Consider the following 20850-nt stretch of genomic DNA (forward strand, 5'->3'; position numbering starts at 1 on the left):
TCTTATCAGCAGGGCTTGTGGGGGTCAGGGAAGGATCAGTGTAGCAAAGAGATGCTGCGCTCCTCCTTCTTCGCCAGCCGCAAACGTAAGAAGCCCAAGGACAAAGCTCACCTGAGCAGTTCAGACGACGACCTGGACGCTGTGTTCCCCAAGAAGGAGCTCGCTGGGGAGAGCCAGCAGCAGCCCATGTGGTCCCCGGACAGCCGGACCGAGGACGAGGGGGAGACGGATGAAACCGGTGAGAGCGAGAAGCACGGGAACGGCTCAGAGGAGCTGCCTGACAAACCCAAGAGGAAAGAGTCTCTCTCGTGCAGCCTGATATCGCAGCCCTCTCCCTCCCTGCCTCCAGAACACATGTCCTCCACCCTTCAACGTGGCTCCCCCTACGCCTCGCCCCCCCACTCCCCGGACCTCAGCTACCGCATGCCGATGGCTCACCAGTCCTCTCTGTCGGACCCGCCTTCCAACTACGACGACACGGTGTCCGACCTCGGCACGATGAACAGCACCAGCTCCCAGGCGTCGGTGCCCAGAGTGAGGCAGGGCAAGGCGTCGTCGGCGGCGGCGCTGGGTCCAGAAGCTTGCCCCAGCGGGCTGGGAGCGGAGGTCTGCTCCATCACCTCCGACTACTCCACCACCTCCTCCATGACGTTCCTGACCGGAGCTGAACTCAGCACCCTCAGTCCCGAGGTGCAGTCCGTGGCGGAGAGCAGGGGGGGAGACGACGCAGACGACGAGAGAAGCGAGCTCATCAGCGAGGGCCGGCCGATGGAGACGGACAGCGAGAGCGACCTGTCGGTGTTTACGGTCGGCAAAGCGGACCAGCGAGAAGCTCCTCGACCCCTCCCCTCCCACAGACTTATCGAGTGCGACACGCTCTCCAGGAAGAAAGCTGCTCAGCAGAAAACCGTCAGCGAGTCTTCACTGGACGGCGCCTGGTGCGATAAAGAGTCCAACAGACTGTCGTGCGTGTTGGCGTCGGTCAACGTTTGCTCCACTGGCAGCCTCAGCTCCTCGTCCCGCAGCGAATTGGACACGGCAGAGCCCGCGTGGAAGCTCAAGATCACCGACAGACTGAAGGTGCGCCTGCGAACGTCTGTGGACGACATGTTTGGCGTGGGCAGCCAGAGGAGCCGGTCCCCGGAGGGCCGCAGCAAGAAGAAGAACATCAGACGCAGACACACCATGGGCGGACAGAGGGACTTTGCAGAGCTGTCTGTTTTGGGAGACTGGTCGCAGCATGTTGGCATCGGCTCAGGCTCTCGTTCAGAGCTGTCAGCTGTGGACCAGCTGAAGCCTAAGTGCAGCTCTCAAGACTTTTCCATTAGGGACTGGATTGTCCGCGAGCGCCACCGCACCAGCAATCCCGAGGTCAGCCTGGACCTCTCTGAACAGCAGGATGAGGGGCTGTGCAGCGCAAGCCCCCGCAACCTCGGAGCGTCGTCCTCTTCTGAACTCCCACACCGCTCCGCCGACGTGTCGAACGGAGATGTCCCCCCGAGTAAAAATCTGAGCCTGTCGGCCACCGCTCACCCTCATAAACTCACTAATTCCCAGGTGGTCCATTCGCGCTTCTACCAGTACCTGTGAGAGGTGTCGGACATGTGTGGTCGTGTATTATTCTCCGTCTGCGAGGTGTGTACGTACTTGGGAGTCTCGAGTGTGAAACACTTTTTTTTTTTTTGTCCTGCTTTCTCGTACTTGGGAGTCTGTCAGTATAATGTCTGTTGTGCGACCAATGTCAGTGAATGAGCATGTTGTACAAAATTGTCTGGAGTGTGTGGGTCCGTAACTGTATGTGTGTGTGTGTGTGTGTGTGTGCTTCCGAAAAGAGAATTGCTGCACACAGGAATCGTTGATCTTGCTCACGTACAAGGCATGAAACTAAATGGTGTTTATACCTTTTTTTTTTTATGACAAATGACTTTGGGATGGCGCAGCAGGAGGATATCTCTCATCCCCGTTATGCTGAAGATTCAGAGGACCTGTCGCTCACGAAAAACAATGAGCGTGTGAAGTCTGTGCAAAGGAAGTGGGAACAGTGACGAGATTGTTTTAAAAGTTTAGCGAAGTGGCTTTAAGGATGAACTGACCTAGAAAAGAATAGGAAGTAGTGAAAAAGATTTTAGTATTGCAGAGGAACTATTTTTGTGTCAAGAAAGTGACGATGTTCAAAGTCAGTGAGTCTCTCAGTAACCAAATGAAGAATGTACAGACATGCTTGCTGTAATACTGACTAAAAGCTTTAGATGCTTGTGTTTCGCTCTAAAGTGTACATACCCCTATTTTTTGGTGTACTCGAATTGTAATTTTGGTACAGGCTGTGTGTATGTGTGTGTGTGTGTGTGTGCGCGTGCGTGCGTGTGTGTGCGTGCGTGTGAACTGCCTACGAGCTCTCTGCTGTCAAAGGGGCCTTTCCAAAGGTACAAAGGGGACGAGGAGACACTGGATTTATGCAATTAAAAAGAAAAAAAGAAAAAAAAGAGTTGGTATTCATCCCAGTGACGTGGTTAAAGAGCAGTGAACAACATCCCTCTAATGCAAATGTTTTGCTGTGTTTAAGTGTTTGTGGTTCACACATCTGGCGGTGGCTGACAGTAGGTTGCAAAGAGGAAGAAAACGTGTGAAGAAGAAGAAGAAGAAAATGGGTATTCAAATCAGAAAATCATGTTTTTCACAATAGGAAGTGCCTCTCAATGAATTGTTAAGGGTGCCATATTGTCTTTGTTGAGATACACGAAGATGTTACTGTGAATGACATTTTTATTGTGGACTCTCTGTCATTCTAGAGGTTACATAACAAAATGCCGAGCTTCCATTCCTTAGGCATTCCACTCTGGTCTTAACATGTTTTCTATTTTTTATTTTCCTGTTTTTCCTTTTTATTTTTTATTTTAACAGAACTTGAATTTTAAATGTTTCTTGTAAAAAAAAAAAAAAAAAAGAAGTAACTTAAATGTAAATATCAATGCCATGTTTTAGCTGCTTTACTTTTCATTTCCATCAGATTGCAAGATTAAAGTACAGTATTGTGAGATGATGATGATGATGATGATGATGATGATGATGATGATGATGATGATGATGATGATGATGATGATGATGATGATGATGATGATGATGATGATGATGCTCATGAGGCCTGTGTGGGTGTTGTGGGCAGTTTGGTACTTCTGTGAGGACAGAGGTCCTGCATGAGGAAACACTTCATTGAGCTGGACCGTTGTAACAATGCTGTGTTCCTCTGAATGTTGGAGGGGTGTGCACAGACTCCTGAAACACTGGAAATAAATTTTGTCAATGGAGAACGGTTAAGTATGTTTATTTTGTTCACCGCGTTTTAGAAAAGCAGCACATCAGTATACGTACGGAAGGAAAGACTGACGCTGTGTTTTCTGTTTAAATTTCACTTTGTAAAGATCTGTTTTTCAACTTGACTTTGATACAATGTTGTAAAACAGTAAACATTTGATGGGGTTGAATACTTTATAGGCACTTCAATCTGATGGGACAGATTAATTCCATTCGTGTTGATTCATTATCTTCAGCCTGTTTATTAGAATATTTCATCCAATCCAATTTGTGAAACCTGTGGTGAGACTTCATTTTGTAGATCTCCAAACGGACCAACTGAATTTGATCCGTGTGAAACACTTGTTCTTGTCTGAATTTTTTTTAACCCTCTAAAAAAACTTGCAATCAAGTTTTTAAAATTGTACTACCTGGATATTGGTACGATGCCAATTCAAACATACATTGTTAAAATGTCTGTCTTGGAAATGTACAGGAATGTGCATGCTGCACAGTCTTATCAAATGCATAAAGGATAATCTGCACATTATTTATTACACTCACAATATTCTACTCATTATTTTGGTGACTAACCAAACTACATGATACTAGGATAAGTGTTAATGATTATATACAAGCAGATACATTTACAAAGAAGGCTCTTAAAGTACATAACAAAATGATTAAAGCAGATTATGGTTCATAGAGGAGAGGCCAAGTCATGAATTACAACCGCCGTAATAAACGATTGGCAGAAGGAATGGGATACAGACAATAAAGGGAGACATTATTATAATATACAAAGATATAACTGAAAATATGGTGTCAGTTTTCTGTCTGTCGTCAGATAATAGAAGACCTTGACGCTACATCCTCTGATACAGTAGGTGACGGCGTGCACCTGCAGTTGGTTTGCAATCTGCCAATAAACACACCGATGAAGAAGACTGAACCCAATCAACATCACATACATCCTGAGCTCAATAGTTCTCAGCTCGCGACTAACAACAACATCAACTCTTGGCCAATCCCCGAAGACATTCATTTTTGGATTTATTGGTTTTATAAACACTTGATCAATGCTGGATTACAAAGCTTCTGAAAGGGACACGCGCCGGAGCTTTCATTGGAAAGAAGCGCTACAGCGGTGAAGGCGCTCTGAAGTGAGTCTTTGTTAGACCACAGCTTTCCAGAGATATCCTAAACGGAGTAATTAGAGTACTTTGATTTCACATCATACATTATTAACAACTGAACACAGCGGCTTCAAGTGAAATCTTGGAGGAAAAAAATAAAAGGGCCAAGAGGACAGCAAATGTCAAATGAATCAAATGCATTTTACAGGACAGGATTCAGACATAATATAATTATATGATTATTTATACACATTCTTATTGTGAATCACCATATAAGTTGTGAGGTCGACATAACCTCACTGATAGTTGTATTATTGGTTATAATAACAGGTCAGCTGTAGATTAAAGGACATGTAGTGTGAAGGCATCAAACCAATCGAAGATGCGCCTCCATCTATATACACTGTATATACATATATATACATATGTATATATATATATATATATATATATATATATAAGTCATAGCATACTGTGCCAAATAAAGTCCTATTATAGCATGTCAAAAATACACATAGAAAAGTCATAGTATACTAGTTAAAAATAAAATCATAGCATTTCAAAAAAACGTTATAGAATGTATAAAAAAGGTTCAGAAAAGTCATAGCCTGTAAAAAGATTCCTAAAGGGTCATAGTATATCGCCTGTCATAGAAAGGTCATAGTGTAGCAGGTTATTAATATTATACTGTTTCAGAAAAAGTAATAGTATAGCATGACCAAACAAGACATTTTAAGTAATTATAGGTCATTCTAAAGTCTCATTGTATAGCAATAAGTCATGAAAGAGATATATATATATATAATATATATATATATATATAAAATAGTCATTGTATTGTTTGGCATCAGAATTGTGAAAGAATACAGCCAACGAAAGATACATTTCAAAATGCTTTATATACAAGTTGCACATACAACATAAAGACTTAAACGATATAAGATTTATACACTTTGTACATCAGCTGACTAGAAACCACTGACAATACTAACAGAAGTGACATGGGGAGAGAATCAATCCATTTAAAACACAGGGCAAAGTAATTGACAAAATAATGTTAACTCAGCATATTAACTCACCAGAATGTCGTTTTGGAAGTTACATAATGAATAACTATTTGCAAACTAAACACTTTTTTGTCAGTACAAACACCATATTTCAATTTGATGTACAATTCTTTTGTATTTAGTTCTTTCCATGTTTTGAGATCAAATGTGCCACAACTCGGGATTTTAACTTACCTCTCAAATAACTGGCCATTACTCGAGGGAAATGAAATCATCTGGTTTCGAGTCCACAGTTCAGACAAGGACCTGTCCATATTCACTCGTTTCCAATGTCATGTCAGGACCCCAGCATCAACATCTCACCCACGGTAAGGCACGGTGACTTCAAGAACACGAATTCAATTCAGAAACAGGACGAGGGAAAACACGATTCCATACCATTTCAGGATCGACACCTTTTTTTTTTGTAGTACAACGCAAGTTAAACATTGTGCCCTTGTTTTGGAAAAAGCAACTACGGACTGATGCAGCCAGACATTCACTCGAAGACACAACACTGAACAGAGAAATACTGAGAAAGTAGCAGTAATCATACTCGTGAACAGAATAATCAGTAAATCGGTTTGGCAAGGTGATCGGAAACTGGTGGCCTTTCAGAAGAATGAACTGATCCTCCTGAAGGGGTGTTGTGTGCTGCAAAGTGCCCAATTAATGTGCCTTGTTTGGAATGGAGACGCATTGATCAATGGCCAATATGTTGATTCCTCTATTTGTCCACTAGAGGGAGTACTAGTTCATATATTCCAATAGCAGAGAGAGAGACGTGACTGTTCACATCTGAGATGTATTCAGTCTTTCTGACCAGCAGCCAGCTACGAGGTGAGGAGAGGAGCTGTGTGCTGGGGTCCCTGTGGGCACATGCAGGTGCTGCGCTTCAAAGGGACAGCGACAAAATGGGATTTGGACACAGCACGTGGTGTGGGTTGTTGATTGGGTAAGAAAGATCTGTTGCATATTGTGCTGCACTGGGGGGCCCTGCTCAGTGGAGCGTGTCTAACTGTTGTCCTCGTCCTCTTCTGGCTGTTCGTCTGTGAGTATCTCCGGCACCCGGAAACACACCTCGAAGAAGTTGACCAGGGATTGGCTCAGGTGCTGCTGTATCCCATCGCTGTGTAGGAAGTGTCCCTCGTCTGGGTAGATCTGCAGATAAGATATCCAGGAATGGAATTATATAGAGCTGCACCTGACACTATTCATTAGCGATTCATCTTTTGTATTTTTTTTTTTGTTAATTGATTAACCATTTAGTTTATCAAATGTGAGAAAATGCCTGACGATACAAAAATGGCCATACGTACATTAAAACGTTATGACTGGAGCTGAAACAATTTATCTAAAAAAGTCATAGTATGTCATCAAACTGTCATACACATACGTCATAGTAAAGCAAACCATAAACATGTCTGTTTAGTTTCTTGTGCGTTTATAGTTTTTATCTTCTATAGTTGTCAGTTCCTTTATCATCTTTAGAGTTTAGTTCCTCCTTTTTGTAGTCTCAGTTTGTTAGATATTCTTCCATTAAGTCATTAAATGCACAATCTGCCTACCTGGTCTGCATTTAGGTGACACTATAGAACGGCGTGACAAAATATTATCATAGTATAGCATGCTATAAAAAATGTAATCCTTAGTCATAGTATAATATGCCATGAGAATTGGTTTAGTAGGTAATGAAAAAAGTCATCGTATAGTATGTCGAATAAAACAAAGAGGTAGAATAGCGTGTCACAAAACGCCTATAGTTTAGCATGTGTACAAATGTGATAAAGTCATAGTATAGCCTGTCGAAAAATAACTCAATAAAATACATGTGTGTGGATCATAGCATCTGCTTCTTTGTGTTTAAATCTAGGCTATATATGTCAGGCAGTTCTTCTATGGCTGGAATACTGGGATTATAAAAAAGTCTAGCATAAATTATGGCTGTTTTGCAAACTACACTTTTTTTTTTAATTTTTCCTCCTTACCAAACTTACATCTAGAGTCCTTGTTCTGTACAAACATGCGATCTTACGTTCAGGCACAAATAGGCTCAAATCATAATAACGACAGTTGTACACGGGTACATTTGCCAGGTCTAGTGCTTATTTCAGAAGCTCACCTGTAGAGTGTAATTGGCCTTCTCGCTGATTAGATGATTGATGAATTTGGCTGTGTGCTGGAAGTGAACCTTTTCTGTGGTAGTGGAGAATATAAAATTGGAGACAACACATTAGTGTGTAATCACAGTGAAATTGTGTTTCACTCACTGCGGTATTGAGAAGTAACACAGAAAAACGCATCTTTTACCGTCAGCAGTAGGGTGAATTATCAAGTACTGCTTCTGCAGAAGCTGACCAGCTCTGTGTGCTAAACTGGCCATCTGAAGGAAAGAGAGAGGAAGATCCACCTCATATAACGACCCCGGAGTCCATCTCTGTACACTTGAGCTAAACATCTTGGCGTGTGATTTGGAAAGAGAGACGGAAACATTCAAACTTTACCGTATATCCTCGTGAATCTGTCTTTGAGCCGAGGTATCGCTCTGAAAATGCAGATGCTGCCATTTGGAAACAGGGGGGAAAAAAAAGTGAGAAAGATCGGAGCATTTCATTTGAACACATCCGTAGGAGAAAAAATACGTGGGAGGGTATACCATATAGCTCGAAATCTGTGATGGGGGAGACTGCTGCTCCACATTTAAGCTCCTTAGAGCTCAGAAGCATCGTGGCTAAATATCCTCCATAGGCCTGAAGGAGACACAGAAATGCATAAAGAAGTCTAATTAATCCTACTTCATGATAATGATCTCCATGTGAGGCAGTTGCTGTGTCAACACAATTACAATTCATTCTCAGGAGGCCTTTTTGAGCATGCGTTCCCCTTACCTTTCCATAAACTCCCATTCGATTGATATCAATATAAGGCTTTTTGGATATCAACCTAAAAATGAAAGAAAAAGAAGTGTTTTAGGGCCGTAACACCGCAAAGGCCTCCTCGTGTGCTTACACTTGAAGCAGAAGTCTGACCTGAGCGCATCCAGCTGGTCCTGCTCCTCTTGTTTTCCCAGTATCCCCTTAACTTTGTGCAGAAGGTTGGTGCCCTGGAAGCCGCTGCCGTGACCATCGAAGCGGATGACGATGGTGCTGAAGCTGCTGACCAGAGCCGTGGCCCAGTCTACCCGGAATTGCTCCGACACCATCTGCCCGCCAGGCGTACCGTCCCTGTGCCAACACCACAGCCACGTTGGTCATTTTCAGCACTGACACTGTTTCTCAGAGATTCATATTAAATGGGAATCTTGTTAAGAGGAAGGCACATCTTCTAGTTCAGGGTTGTTGGAATCACAACTGGACAAAAAGAAGGTTCAACATCAAAATGGAACATTTACAAATAAGACCAAAGGAATATTTGACACGGCAGCTGTGAGGAAATAGAAGGATTATCTTGCAATGTAATGCAGTCCAGTACAACACCACCTTATTAAACTATTAAAATACTTTTTTTCACAAATGTAGCAGCTAGTGTGGGATATCGTAGTTTATATTGTATTAAGTTATCCAACTAAAATGGAAGGAGTCTCTGTATGCATGCGTGTCTGTCCTACAGTTATCTCCACGACCGTTCATCTGATCGGTAGGTGTATTGCTGAGGATCCAAGGAAGTGCAGTGTCATGTGTGAGCTATTCAAATCTACGGGAGATATTTATCAGTAGTGCTCTGTGTACATACTGTAGAATATTGAGAGAGGACCCCATTAACCGTATCACGTCAGAGCGGCATGCCGAGGACAACTCTCTTTCGCTCGCTACAATATTAACCGCTCGTCTCATTTCTCTATTTCGTGCCTCCTTGTCTCTTCTCTCTCTCTCTCCCGCCCAGCTGACTGTGAATCGGAACTCGAGCTTGATCCCTAAATGCATCTCCAGGAGTGAGGAGCCATGAGCGAGGATGCACAGGTGTATCCTTTGCGGAAGTCTCTTTGGCACCTGTGATGTATAAAAGAGGCGTCACACACTCCTATCACATTACGCCACGTTGTGAATTGAGTAATAGGTAGATAATGAAGTACATTTCAGCAGATAATGCCGCTTTGCCATACGTCATAATGAATTGAGGTCACTTTAAAACGTATGTTTCATTTTGTTTCATCCCTAATTCCTCGACTCCTCTCCTCGTGCCTCTTCCTTGCCTCATGCATTCACATCTCAGGTGGGAGGTACTAAGACGCGAGGAGAGAACGTGAGGAATGGAATCAGGGATACTGTATACAAACTGAGAAACGAAAAGAGCCCCGTCTCTTACGGCGCCAAACGTCGGGATTGGTAGAGCCCGCTCACTGTCGTTGGATTCAGCACATACGAGACAGATGTTGAACAGAAGTACGAAGTTGTTTGAATGAGCAGCAACACCACACGCCTGGCATTTGGCTCATTACGAACAGGAACGGGCAATGCACTGAGATTATAGCATTATACTGTGGTGTTAGTTTCTTGAACAAAAATGTAAAACATTTGCGGTTCGTAGCTGCACAAATGCGAGTCTTGGCTGTTTTTCTTCCTTTTTAAACATCATTTTGTACCGAATAGTGAATATCTTGAGGTTTTGGACAAATGCACCTTGAGCCCTGAGGAATAACGACACATTTCACTATTTTTCAGGGTTTTATAGACCAAACAATCAAAAAGAATGAAAGGCTGCATTACAAACTGGGGCAGTAGGCCCTTTCTTAGGCAGGTAGAATCAAACAAAAGACTCTATTGAGTCGCATTATGGGAAATGTAGGATCCAGCGTTTTTGGATCTTGACCCATACGAGGGAAGTCACGATATCCAAACTCCCCCAAAAGTAGGTAAGTAAATATTCTGTGCACTATTATATGAATTCATACTTACACTAGCAGCAGTAGGGGGTAGTGGGCTGTATTTACAAATCCAGCTGGCTTCAGAATCTGCATGTTCAGAGCTACGACAGATAGGACAAGGTTGATGGGAATCTTGCAGTACAAGATGGCTGGCTGTGATGTACACATAGGTAATTGTGTGGTTGAATATTTAACAAGAGCACATACTGTAGTCCTCTATGGGGATGGTCTCATACTCCACTATGGGCATCTGCAGTTTGCTGTACGTGTCGTTTACCCTTTCGTTTGTCTCCACGTCAAACACCTCTGCAGTTAAGCAGATGAAACGGGCCCTTTGTTAAAATCTCTCAACAACAAATCTGTTCACCATTGGAAACGTATTCATATCACTCCGTGCAGTTTGTTGAACACGGTGAAGTAGGAGGGCATACACTCACTCTGTTTGTCTTCGGTGCTATAGATAGCCACACTCGGTACATCTGGGCCTGCACGGAACAATTCAGGGAAAATCAGTTAACAGGAGTGCAATAATAGTTAATTCGATGTAACAAAAGGCTCAACGGCCTCTTCAAGTAATCAAGCCTCTGAAACCCAATCCTTCTCTGCAAAGGAAACATCTCCCTGTCTCATCTTAAACAGACTTCAGCCAACAACAGCCCTCTTAGTCCGCTCCGCAGTTAATGATCTACTTCTGTCCCACGAGAAAGTCGCTTATTATTTCACAATGGAGCTGCTCCCCAAAGATCCAATTAATGACGAAAGCCACGGGCGCTTTTCCTCTCTGGAGCGAGCCTTCTAAACAAATCCGTCTCCATAGAAACCATGATGTTTTGCCCCCCTGCGATGAAGCCACAAAGGGCAAAAAAACAACAACAATGACAGAGAGTTGCAGAGGTGCACAATGAATATCTAGTAATAACAAACACAGTGCATTTTCATATGACAAATAGCAAAAGCAGAAAGAAAAACGCTCTCTGTGAGCAGCTCAGTAGTGCTCACATGACTCTTGGCGTCCAGTCACACGATGCGTTATTTCTGTGGCTCATCAGAGGGATCCAGCAGTGGTTTGAGGTTATCTGCTAACGTCCAGTTCGATATAGAAGCTCTCAACCTGACATGGAGCACTAATTCAGTTACGCCTTCTACTGAATGCGGCTTTCCGGCTGCCCCTGAAGACCTTCTTTCTCGCTCAGGAGTGCTGGGATGTCAAATGCTCTCAGTCCACTGTTGTAAAGACAGATTTGACTCGAGGTCAAAAGACACTCACCTTTACAGTTGAGTAAGTAGTACTGCATGTTGTGGCTGAATGAAACGTCCACATAGCCACACTTGAACTCGCAAGACAGGCAGCAGCGGTTGAACGGAGGGATTGTGTCGGCACTGTGGGACGGCAGGGATTGAGTATTTTGTGTACCTTGCAGAAGACACAGAAGTACTCATATACTTGTAAGAAAATCCTACCTGTACAAGTGCCGTCGCTTGGGCTCGTCCTCTGTGCTCAGAAAGTATCTGGAAAACATCCAAACATTGCCATCAAACTACAGAATAACCACGAATGTGCAGCACCGGCTGTTAGGAAAGAAGAAAAAAAAGCATCAAAATGTCTTACATGAGGTTCCTTTCATGATTGTAGGCCAAGATCCTGGTGACGTCCCAGTCTCCAGAGGTCAAGGACTGAAGTATGTCTGTGCTCGTGTTAGGCTGGAGGAGAGTAAAGGCCCATAAACACACGGTACCAAACCGTCAAACTAAGATCACAAGGGTCATTCTGCAATTGCTTACCAAAGAGGTGGACATAGAGATGTGGAAAAACTTTCCTCTCCCACCCTGAGGGATCGCTCTGGTGAAGAAGAACTTGTGTCCGTCATGGGAAAAGAGCGGCGCTTCATCCTGCAGAGAGGAGACAAAAACATCTGCACATGTCTGCCTGCAGGGCTTTTATATTTTCTGTTATTTACGTGCTTAAGCTCAGACATACTCTACATAATAACTATAAGAAACAACAGCAGGGAAGCAGCGGTTTCCTCACGCACCTGTCTGTGCAACCAGCTCTCACTCTCGTCCTCATGTTTCTGAAAAAAAACACAGACAAACATGATTTGAAATAACATTCTGAATCTAAAAAGAAATGTAAGATAAGTCTGGAGATAACTGTGTGTCAGTTTGTCTCTTAGTACTTTCCGACATCCTTAATGTGCCACTCAGCCCATTCATTACAGCAGAGATGAAATCTTAAAAGCAAAAGATTTACAGTTTGTGAAATGCGCTTATTCGCTGTCTGGCGAAGAGTTAGATGAGAAGATTAATACCGCTCTCACTCTGTTGACAGGTAAGAAAATCTGCCTGTCAGCGCCTCTAAATCTCACTTTTTAACAATGTATATCTTCTTTGTTCAATCCATACAAAAAAAGAATGTAAAATGTAAAAACAACAATTGGAGGTTATGAGCCGGACTATTTATATACTCCGAACAGGAGTATTTACTAAAATATTGAACATTTCCTTTTAAAACTGGCATTGAAAATGTACTAACAGAAAATCTAAACCATTTCTTAAAACAGCTAAGCTTCAAGTTTTTAGCAAAGATTACCCAAACTGGACTAAATTCTGCATTTGTTTGGGACTATTTTCTACTGATTTGGTGAAGCTAGCGAGTATTTGCAGCAGCAGAATTGTTTATGAGGGATTGACTTCAGATAAACTCCAGTGGCCATCTTCATAATAATAAGGGAACAAGTCGGTCCACTGCAGTGGCTCATTGGTGTGCTTTTAATAGTGCTTGGACAACAATAGATGTCTGAGGTACAAAGGAATAAGCCATGTCAGGCTTTAGCTGCACAGGCAACACTTGTTAGCAGGTTTAAAATCATTGTTGGTTTTCTGGTCTTTTCGTGGATTTGTTGACAGCGAGAAAAACATCTCCAGATTTATCCTTCACACAAACTAAACACTGAGAGCAGATTTCACACTGTGTCACGGAAAGATTTGCCGAAGATTTCACCTTAATGCAGACTCCAGTTGTAGCCTCACACAGTGTCAAGATAGAGTTGTTCTGGCCTCTGTTCAGCCAGTTGACAGCCAGTTTTGTGCTGGTGGCCCATTTCACCATAGTGATGTAATATTCCCTCCTGGAGAACCAGAAAGTGAGAATGTTTCACCACAGCTGAGCGCCGCTGTCTGGGTGAGCTTAAGAACATACTCCAGGGCTAACTCTGGTGATTGTTACTTCACACATCGTTGAGCTGCCACTCACCCGATCCGGGGGTCGTCAGGTTTCTTCATCACCACGGTGTGCAGGGGACCGTTGAGGCTCACCACCGACAGGTGAACTACTGGGTTTTCTTCCCCGGCCTGCGAGCGCCAAGAAGAAACGAGATAGGTCAGACTGGATTTCAGCTAAAGACGGTGAGAAATTGTCTTCAGAGTTAAACAAGTTCTATCAAAGTCATTTAAAACACACTTGGCCCTTGTCCTGGAGGAATTTCCAGAATCCTCAAAGACAGAAAATATTCTGTCCGCTGAATAAGCCGAGAGATTTTATAGATAGATAGAAAATCGTTTTTTACTGCGCAGCGGACGTTTCCTTTAGCCACGGACGGGTGTGAGATTGTGGCCATAGACTTGCCTTTGGGTAGCGATACTCCAAGGTGGCCGGGTACGGCGTTCCTGTGAAGAAGGGAACTTCCATATTTGGCACCAGTGTGTCATTGATGGTCATGTACGCCAGACGCAGCCCGTCTGGAGACCACCAGTGGGCTATCTGTGTCTGCAGGATCTCCTCTGTAAAAAAAGAACACACACACACACACACACACACACACACACACACACACACACACACACACACACACACACACACACACACACACACACACACACACAGCTTAAAGCATGCATGAAACTGAAGGCCAGAATACAAGCTGTTGATGTTGATGTTATATCTCTTAGTTTTATTTGTGTTGTCAGTCATTGGTACTTTTTACATTTGTATAATTATTTCTATATATTTCACTGTGTACATAATAGTCCCGTCTATTCTTTACCTTTAATCGACCGGCTTTGTTGACCTTGTTCTAAGCCGTTATGTCTATTCCTGTGAGTACATTGAGGCCATTTAAACACAATGGAGTCAAATTCCTTGTATGTGCTCACATACTTGGTCATTAAAGATACTGATTTTGGTTCTGATGTGGATGCCTGTGAATCACACTATTCATTTGAATCACTGTAAATATTATATATTGGAATATGTGGTATTTTCTTCTTAACTTTTGAGCAAAGCCAATGGAGTTTTGAGTTAATTCGGTGTATATAAAATGCTATATAAATATAGGTCCCTTTGCCTCGTTCCATTTGAAGGTTCTGTTGTTGGCAGAGGATAAAGCCTCAAATATTCCCTGCGAGTTAAAACTAGGCTTCGATCGATTGACATATGCACGGTAACCGAGGGAGCTGACATTGAGGAAGAAACCAAGACAACAAGGATGTATTTCAGCCATCTCACAAGAGAACTCTGATTATTTTGAAAGGCTCTGTAGTAAGTGCCTCTATGATTCCAGTCTCCTTTTTTCAGCAGTTTCCTAATGTGTGTTCTTCCTCCAGCAGGGGGCAGAAGAGCTCCAGGTAAAGCACTTACAGTAAACACTCTACTGTACCTATGTGTGCAAATCAAGATAGACTTTCCTTCATCAACTCAACCTTGATGAAGTCTTTTCTCATTTTGTTGTCATTGATGTCATCACGCTTTCATTTTTGTTCCCCCTACTTTATGAACGCAAAGGTTGAATTCTGTGAAAACAAGATCAGACTGAGAAAAGGACACCATTCAGTGCAGGAACAGGTGATTGAGTTCTCACTCTGAGAATCATTTAGTACTCTTGTCTGTCCATCAACTCAAATATTCCACTCGACGTAATGGTGAAGCCATAGAAATGTGTAAAATGAGTATTTCAACAATATCTGCATGATGTACTTTATCTTCAATGAACTGTTCAACGAGCAGATTATACATTTATGTATGGCACTTTGAGACATGAATAAAAGACATTAAATGAGAACTTGGTTGAGCTTCTCTGTGATGGGAACATTTTGCAGCTCAACATTTTTTTCTCACAAGGTTCCGGATGTTTGACTGCAGAGCAGTACAATACGGGAGAGAAATGAGGAAGCCTCACCTTGACCCACATTTAGACAACTTTTGCCAAACACATATATCAGGTGAACAACACAGCGCACAGCGTCAACACTGTGAGCAGCGTAAGAGACGAAAGATGAGTGATTACTGCTTTTGTGAGACTGTTCTGTTATCCGCCGAGTAACTCCAGGAAAAAAATAGCAGGAAAACATTGCAAGACAAATCTTTCTTTAGCCTTGAAAATGGATTACTTCTTACGTGTCATGTTCTGCGTCTCCAACAAAGAAATAATCCCATTCACGGTAGAAACGCTGAAGCAGTTTAATGCGCTGTAACAAAAATATGTCTCGAATAAACACTGGCATTTTGCAATTACACTATACAATTATATCGAAATCATTAATTAAAACCACCCACTGAATAAATCCAAAATTAGGAATTATAACGATGCCAGAAACAGAAAGTGGGGAAATTTGTCTCAAAACGTGGCAGCGCATCTGTAAACAAAGTCATATTCAAGCGATATGTAATTGTAATGTCTGTCTCACATATGCAAGCAATCAGAAAATCTGCTTGGTGAGATTGCAGCGCTGCAGTCATTAGTTAATTAAAACAGCCTGGGCACAGAGACAAGGTATGGATAGTCTAGAGAGGGAGGGGCACTGAAACGTAGCCAGCTGTGCACTCTCAAATGGAAACATGCACACAAACACTCCCGTGCAGGTTGGGGGCAGGTGTCACGACATTGGATCGAAATGGTTCAATTTAGTTTGTGCACAAGGTTTGATCAAAGCACTGGACGATCCAATTAAAGGGTCTGTAATCAATATCTTTATTCTAACAAAGATCACAGGGCTCCCTGGGTTCTTAGAGAGGTTGCTCTTCCACAAATTACTTTGTTCCGCATTAATCCGATCAAAGAGCAAACAAAAAAAGCAAGCGACAAGCTGGGGAACGCAGCGGAGCATTAAGCAGCTAAAGAGACAGACAACTCCCTCAGGAAACCCCAAACTGAGCGGGAACAGAGTGAATATTGGACTTGCATTCCAAATGAATGCTAATGTTGTGTCTGCTGGATGTGTAAATAATCAACTGTTATGCTCACACATTCGCCAGATCTTTTATCCGCCATATTAGGGTACCAAATATAAGTAAATGCAGATTTAAGGTAAATCGTAATTCTACTGGGTACAGTGATATTTAAGACAACAGTGTGATTTTAAATTTTCAATGTGATAATGCCCCCCGAGCACAAAGTGAGGTCTGAAAAGAAATGGTTTTGGTTTGGCGTGGAGGAACTTGACTGGCCGGGCCGGCACAGAACCTTTAGGACTACGACAGCGGGGACTCCGGGCCTATGTGGCCGGGACTACAAGCAATAACAGACCATAACCCCAAGCTGTGAGGGTCGACCAACACCAATGCTTTACTCCTAGACAGCCTGAACAGGTTCTATGACCACCAGACTATACACAGAACCTCGCTGAGCTCTCATTTAAGTGACTGAGGCTGATGTGAGTCAGGTTTTCAAATCTGTCAAAGCACACAAAGCTGCTGGCCCAGCTGCCGACCCCCGACGGTTTCCCATCTCATGTCCTTTAGACCTGCTCTAGTAAAGCTATAATATACGACAACGGTAACATGCCATTATCACTCTGTGTGGTTCCTACATGTTAAGAAAACCCTTTTAGTGCCTGTACAGTACAAAACATCTGTATTCTGTCTTAAGGACTACAGACCTGTTGCTTTAACCTCAGTTATAATGAAATGAGTTGAAACATTGGTAAGACATGAATATAAACATTGCAGCAAACCTCGATAAGCTACAGTTTGCTTATCGGTCAAATAGATGCTGTATCACTGGCTCCGCACACTGTGTCAAAACATCTGGTCAGAATGTAGCTCTGCATTTAATGCCATTAATGCCAACAAAGGAGACCATTGTTGATTTTAGGGAGTCCAAACCAGATCACATCATCGATGTCCCTGCTGAAATAGTGAATAAGATCAGATTCTTACTCAGATGTCAGACTCACTCTCTTGGTCTCTAAACATCGGTTACGTCGTCAAAAGAGGCCCAACAGAGACGATATTTTCTGCGATTAAAAAATACCAACAAAATATATGTCCACAAAAACTCCAGGTCACTTTCTCACTGGTAGCGTACTGATGTGGTCTGGCAGCCTCACTGAACAAGACCACACACACACACACACACAACTGAGGAGGACAGTCAAAACTGCTACAGCCATTAACACTTCTCGCTCCTCTGGTGAAGGACGGCATTAAGTCTTATGGAGGACGCCAGCCAAACAGCACATTGTCTGTTCTCATTCCTTCCCTCAGGAAAACGCCTGCAGAGCATCAGAGCTGTAATCTCAAGGGACGGTCTTCCCAGGAGACTGAACGACTGATATAATAGCAGGTTATAATTTTCAAATGATGTGTGCGAAGATCACACGCAAGAGTGACACTCATGTGTCCACAAACGTTTGGCCATGTAATGTACTTTTTAGAATTCCTTGCTGTCGATTCTGAAAGTGACAGAAATTCCCACTCTGTCTTTGAACTTTTGAATCAAGTCTGCTATTTGCAACATGGAAATCACTCCGGGCTCTGTTGTGTGTCGGTGTGGCCGTGTTTGTCGACGTCTTACCCTCGTACAGCCAGTCAGCGAGGCCGTTGAACACGACTCCCTCTTTGCCGGTGGAAACCAGGCGGATCGCTCGGTTATCCACTGTTGATCTGTAGTAGATGTTGTTTTCAAATATGAAGATCTGGACAGAGAAATGAAGGCAGAAGAAAGAACCGCCATCAGTCTCCGTATCACTGGATGCAGCCTAGAATCGTTTTGCTGTAATGCTCGGGGTTTAAACCTGTATTTTCAATATCCTGTGGTGCAAAGCTGGGACTCTTTTTTTTTCCCTTCTTATTCCTCTCAGCCTCTGCATCTCACATCTTTCCATCTACAGTACGTGACTTTGGGCTAAAGCCACCTGTGGCTTGTTATCACAACATCACTTTATCACAACCCAGATAGAAACACGCACTCAGTGACACCTACAAGCTCTCGGACAACACCCGCCTCAAGCACTTTATTAACAGATACCCAATTACAGTTTGCGCTGGATCCCTCTCCAAAGCAGTACGACACCCTGGACGTTGCTAATCAAGGCACCGGAGCTGGCTGAGGCCCCACAGGCACCCCTCCCCCCCCTCCGGTGTTTATTGAGACATTATGTGGTCTCTTAAAGGGGGGGCCAATGGCTGAGCTAAACTAGCCTGCTGGGTTAAGCACCAACGATGGCATCGCCTGAAGGAATTAAGACACACCGCTGGCAGATGAGTGAGTGACACTTAAAACACTTAGTCAAACCACTCCGGGGTTTTTTCGCTGCTTCGCCTGGTGCCAGTATGAGGGAGATGGATGAATGTGGGATTGATTGGTATCTGAAGCACAGGCCGTGTTGGTGCGACTATGGGCCGTCAGCTGAAACCTCTTCAGTTAAATCTAACCCTGAAATTGCCGGCGCAAGAATCAGGAAAGAGAAAGACAAGGCTCCTTCCGCTCTCATCTATGGCTGCTGTGAGGAACATACGCGTTCTATGTTGTGGGATCAACATCAGAGGAAAACAGATCAATGCAGGGCTGTGTAAAGCAAAGGAAGTTGTTGGTTGGCGAATGTTGCAGAACCACCACGGAACATAACGGAAATCAGGCGGCTGTCAAGGGTTACATAAGAGATCTAATTCACAGTATTCACATTATTATGAATTACATCTTGGCCAAAGACCAACTCGAACTCAAAACATTGATTCAACTTCACAATTTGAACACCAAATGATTAAAAGAGATACATAAAGAATCCAGAATCAAGGGGACTCGTTGTCAGCAGAGCATTTACTTGTAATTCGTCCTGAATGGCCTCTGAAAAGCAGGTGGCAATGTCAATGACTTTTCAATCTCCAAGGGATTTAAATGAGAGAAAATAGAGAAGCAGCAAAAGGCTAGAAAAGAGTCATTTCAAAGGGGTGAAGAGATGAAAGTAGCAACATCAAAGATACCTGTGGAGCTGGTAGAGCAGGGTTTTCTTTTGTGTATGAGTGTGTGTTCATGTATGAGTGTGTGTTCATGTATGAGCGCGTGCTTTTAGTTGTGAATTATTGACCAATTTTGTCACACAATGTTTCTCTGAAATCCATCCCTTCATTCTTTCCCCTGCTCTTTTGTGTCAGTATGACCTCTTTTTCAAGTGTGTGTGTGTGTGTGTGTGTGTGTGTGTGTGTGTGTGTGTGTGTGTGTGTGTTGACCCAGCCTCACTGATTGCTCTGTCACGGTAGAGTAACTGCATGCTGCTTAATGGCGGGAGCGTCGCAGGATTCATCTCCACGCTCCTCTCACTGTACATCTGATGCTTCACTGCACACACACACTGCCACAAACGCGGCTTTACGTGCTGATGAAGCACTTGATTATAAATTTGCTCCAATTGTGAAAAACGTAGAAAATCATTACATTTAGAGAAAGAGAGAGAGAGAGGGGAAAAAAAGAAACATGTCCAACATCGCCAGGTCAGACGGAGACGTGAAAGACGAGAGCTCATCTCATTTTCCTCGCATGGCTTCGGTTGTTCATTAAATGAAACGCGGAGCTACAGTAACAACAATCAGGTAGGCTATTACCATATGCAAATGAATCTGCTTTCTTCCCTCGGCAGGCAAAGTCTCATCGCACACTTGAAATGTTATTATTTTCACAGCAATGTATCTGTAATTTAAGCAAATGATGCGATAAGAGCAATTACGGAGGAAGAGAAACCTTTGAAGCTGCTGTTGTCTAAGCACCGCGATCCAAACAGGCACTAATTTAGAGTCAACAAGGTAGCACAAACGGAGTATTGCAGTAGGCGAGAGAAGAACAGAAAAGTTTAGCAGATGCTTGGGTCAATGGCACTTTTAAGCTCCTTATAAGCATTCTTATAAGATTTTATATTTTTGTAATTGCCAACAAATTGCATGAAAAGACCAAAACCAACCATGTCTTAGTTGTCTCTCTTTACCTTATCTGTTACTATTCTTTGCACTCAGCACCAAGCCCAAAGGATGTAAATCTTTAAAAATCTTTATAATTTCCTGAAAAAGCAGGGCACAGTCATTTTAAGCCAGCGTTACTCAAATAGGAGGACATTTTACACTTCTTTGGGGAATATTTTCTGTTGCAGATGACCCAAATGTTCTTATGAGCACATATTACACCGAACAACAGAACTGGTCTGGCGCCCCGGACGCCTGGACGACATGATTCAAAACCGTTACGAATTTACAAAGAAAAGTACCACTCTCCTGCGACTGTTGAATTCACAAAAGCTTGAACTTTAC

The 20850-nt window shown here is 43.1% G+C and overlaps 2 protein-coding genes across 3 annotated transcripts in view; one reads left to right on the forward strand and one right to left on the reverse strand.

Annotated features, from left to right (window-relative positions):
• Window positions 1-3280, forward strand: part of arhgap21b (Rho GTPase activating protein 21b) — a 33151-nt gene extending 29871 nt beyond the window's left edge. The window contains exon 24 of one of the 2 annotated variants that reach the window (XM_079173144.1): window positions 10-3280. In XM_079173144.1, coding sequence (XP_079029270.1) covers window positions 10-1590 — 1581 coding nt within the window. In that variant the 3' untranslated portion in view covers window positions 1591-3280. The remainder of the gene's footprint in view (window positions 1-9) is intronic. The other variant, XM_079173145.1, reaches the window with a different exon arrangement.
• A 3207-nt stretch (window positions 3281-6487) lies between these two features.
• The window catches only part of LOC306706583 (A-type potassium channel modulatory protein DPP6-like), a gene marked incomplete at both ends in the record, with an annotated part of 56683 nt that continues 42320 nt past the window's right edge, over window positions 6488-20850 (reverse strand). Inside the window, 19 exons of the mRNA XM_079173714.1 lie at window positions 6488-6634; window positions 7596-7669; window positions 7784-7856; window positions 7978-8033; window positions 8130-8223; window positions 8362-8416; window positions 8503-8697; window positions 10369-10438; window positions 10545-10643; window positions 10775-10822; window positions 11605-11717; window positions 11799-11846; window positions 11947-12038; window positions 12120-12227; window positions 12371-12409; window positions 13339-13465; window positions 13591-13688; window positions 13963-14117; window positions 18128-18248. Of these exons, the coding sequence (XP_079029840.1) occupies window positions 6488-6634; window positions 7596-7669; window positions 7784-7856; window positions 7978-8033; window positions 8130-8223; window positions 8362-8416; window positions 8503-8697; window positions 10369-10438; window positions 10545-10643; window positions 10775-10822; window positions 11605-11717; window positions 11799-11846; window positions 11947-12038; window positions 12120-12227; window positions 12371-12409; window positions 13339-13465; window positions 13591-13688; window positions 13963-14117; window positions 18128-18248 (1812 nt within the window). The remainder of the gene's footprint in view (window positions 6635-7595; window positions 7670-7783; window positions 7857-7977; window positions 8034-8129; window positions 8224-8361; window positions 8417-8502; window positions 8698-10368; window positions 10439-10544; window positions 10644-10774; window positions 10823-11604; window positions 11718-11798; window positions 11847-11946; window positions 12039-12119; window positions 12228-12370; window positions 12410-13338; window positions 13466-13590; window positions 13689-13962; window positions 14118-18127; window positions 18249-20850) is intronic.

Source organism: Pholis gunnellus (genome assembly GCF_910591455.1).
Source record: "Pholis gunnellus genome assembly, chromosome: 14".
Taxonomy (NCBI): domain Eukaryota; kingdom Metazoa; phylum Chordata; class Actinopteri; order Perciformes; family Pholidae; genus Pholis; species Pholis gunnellus.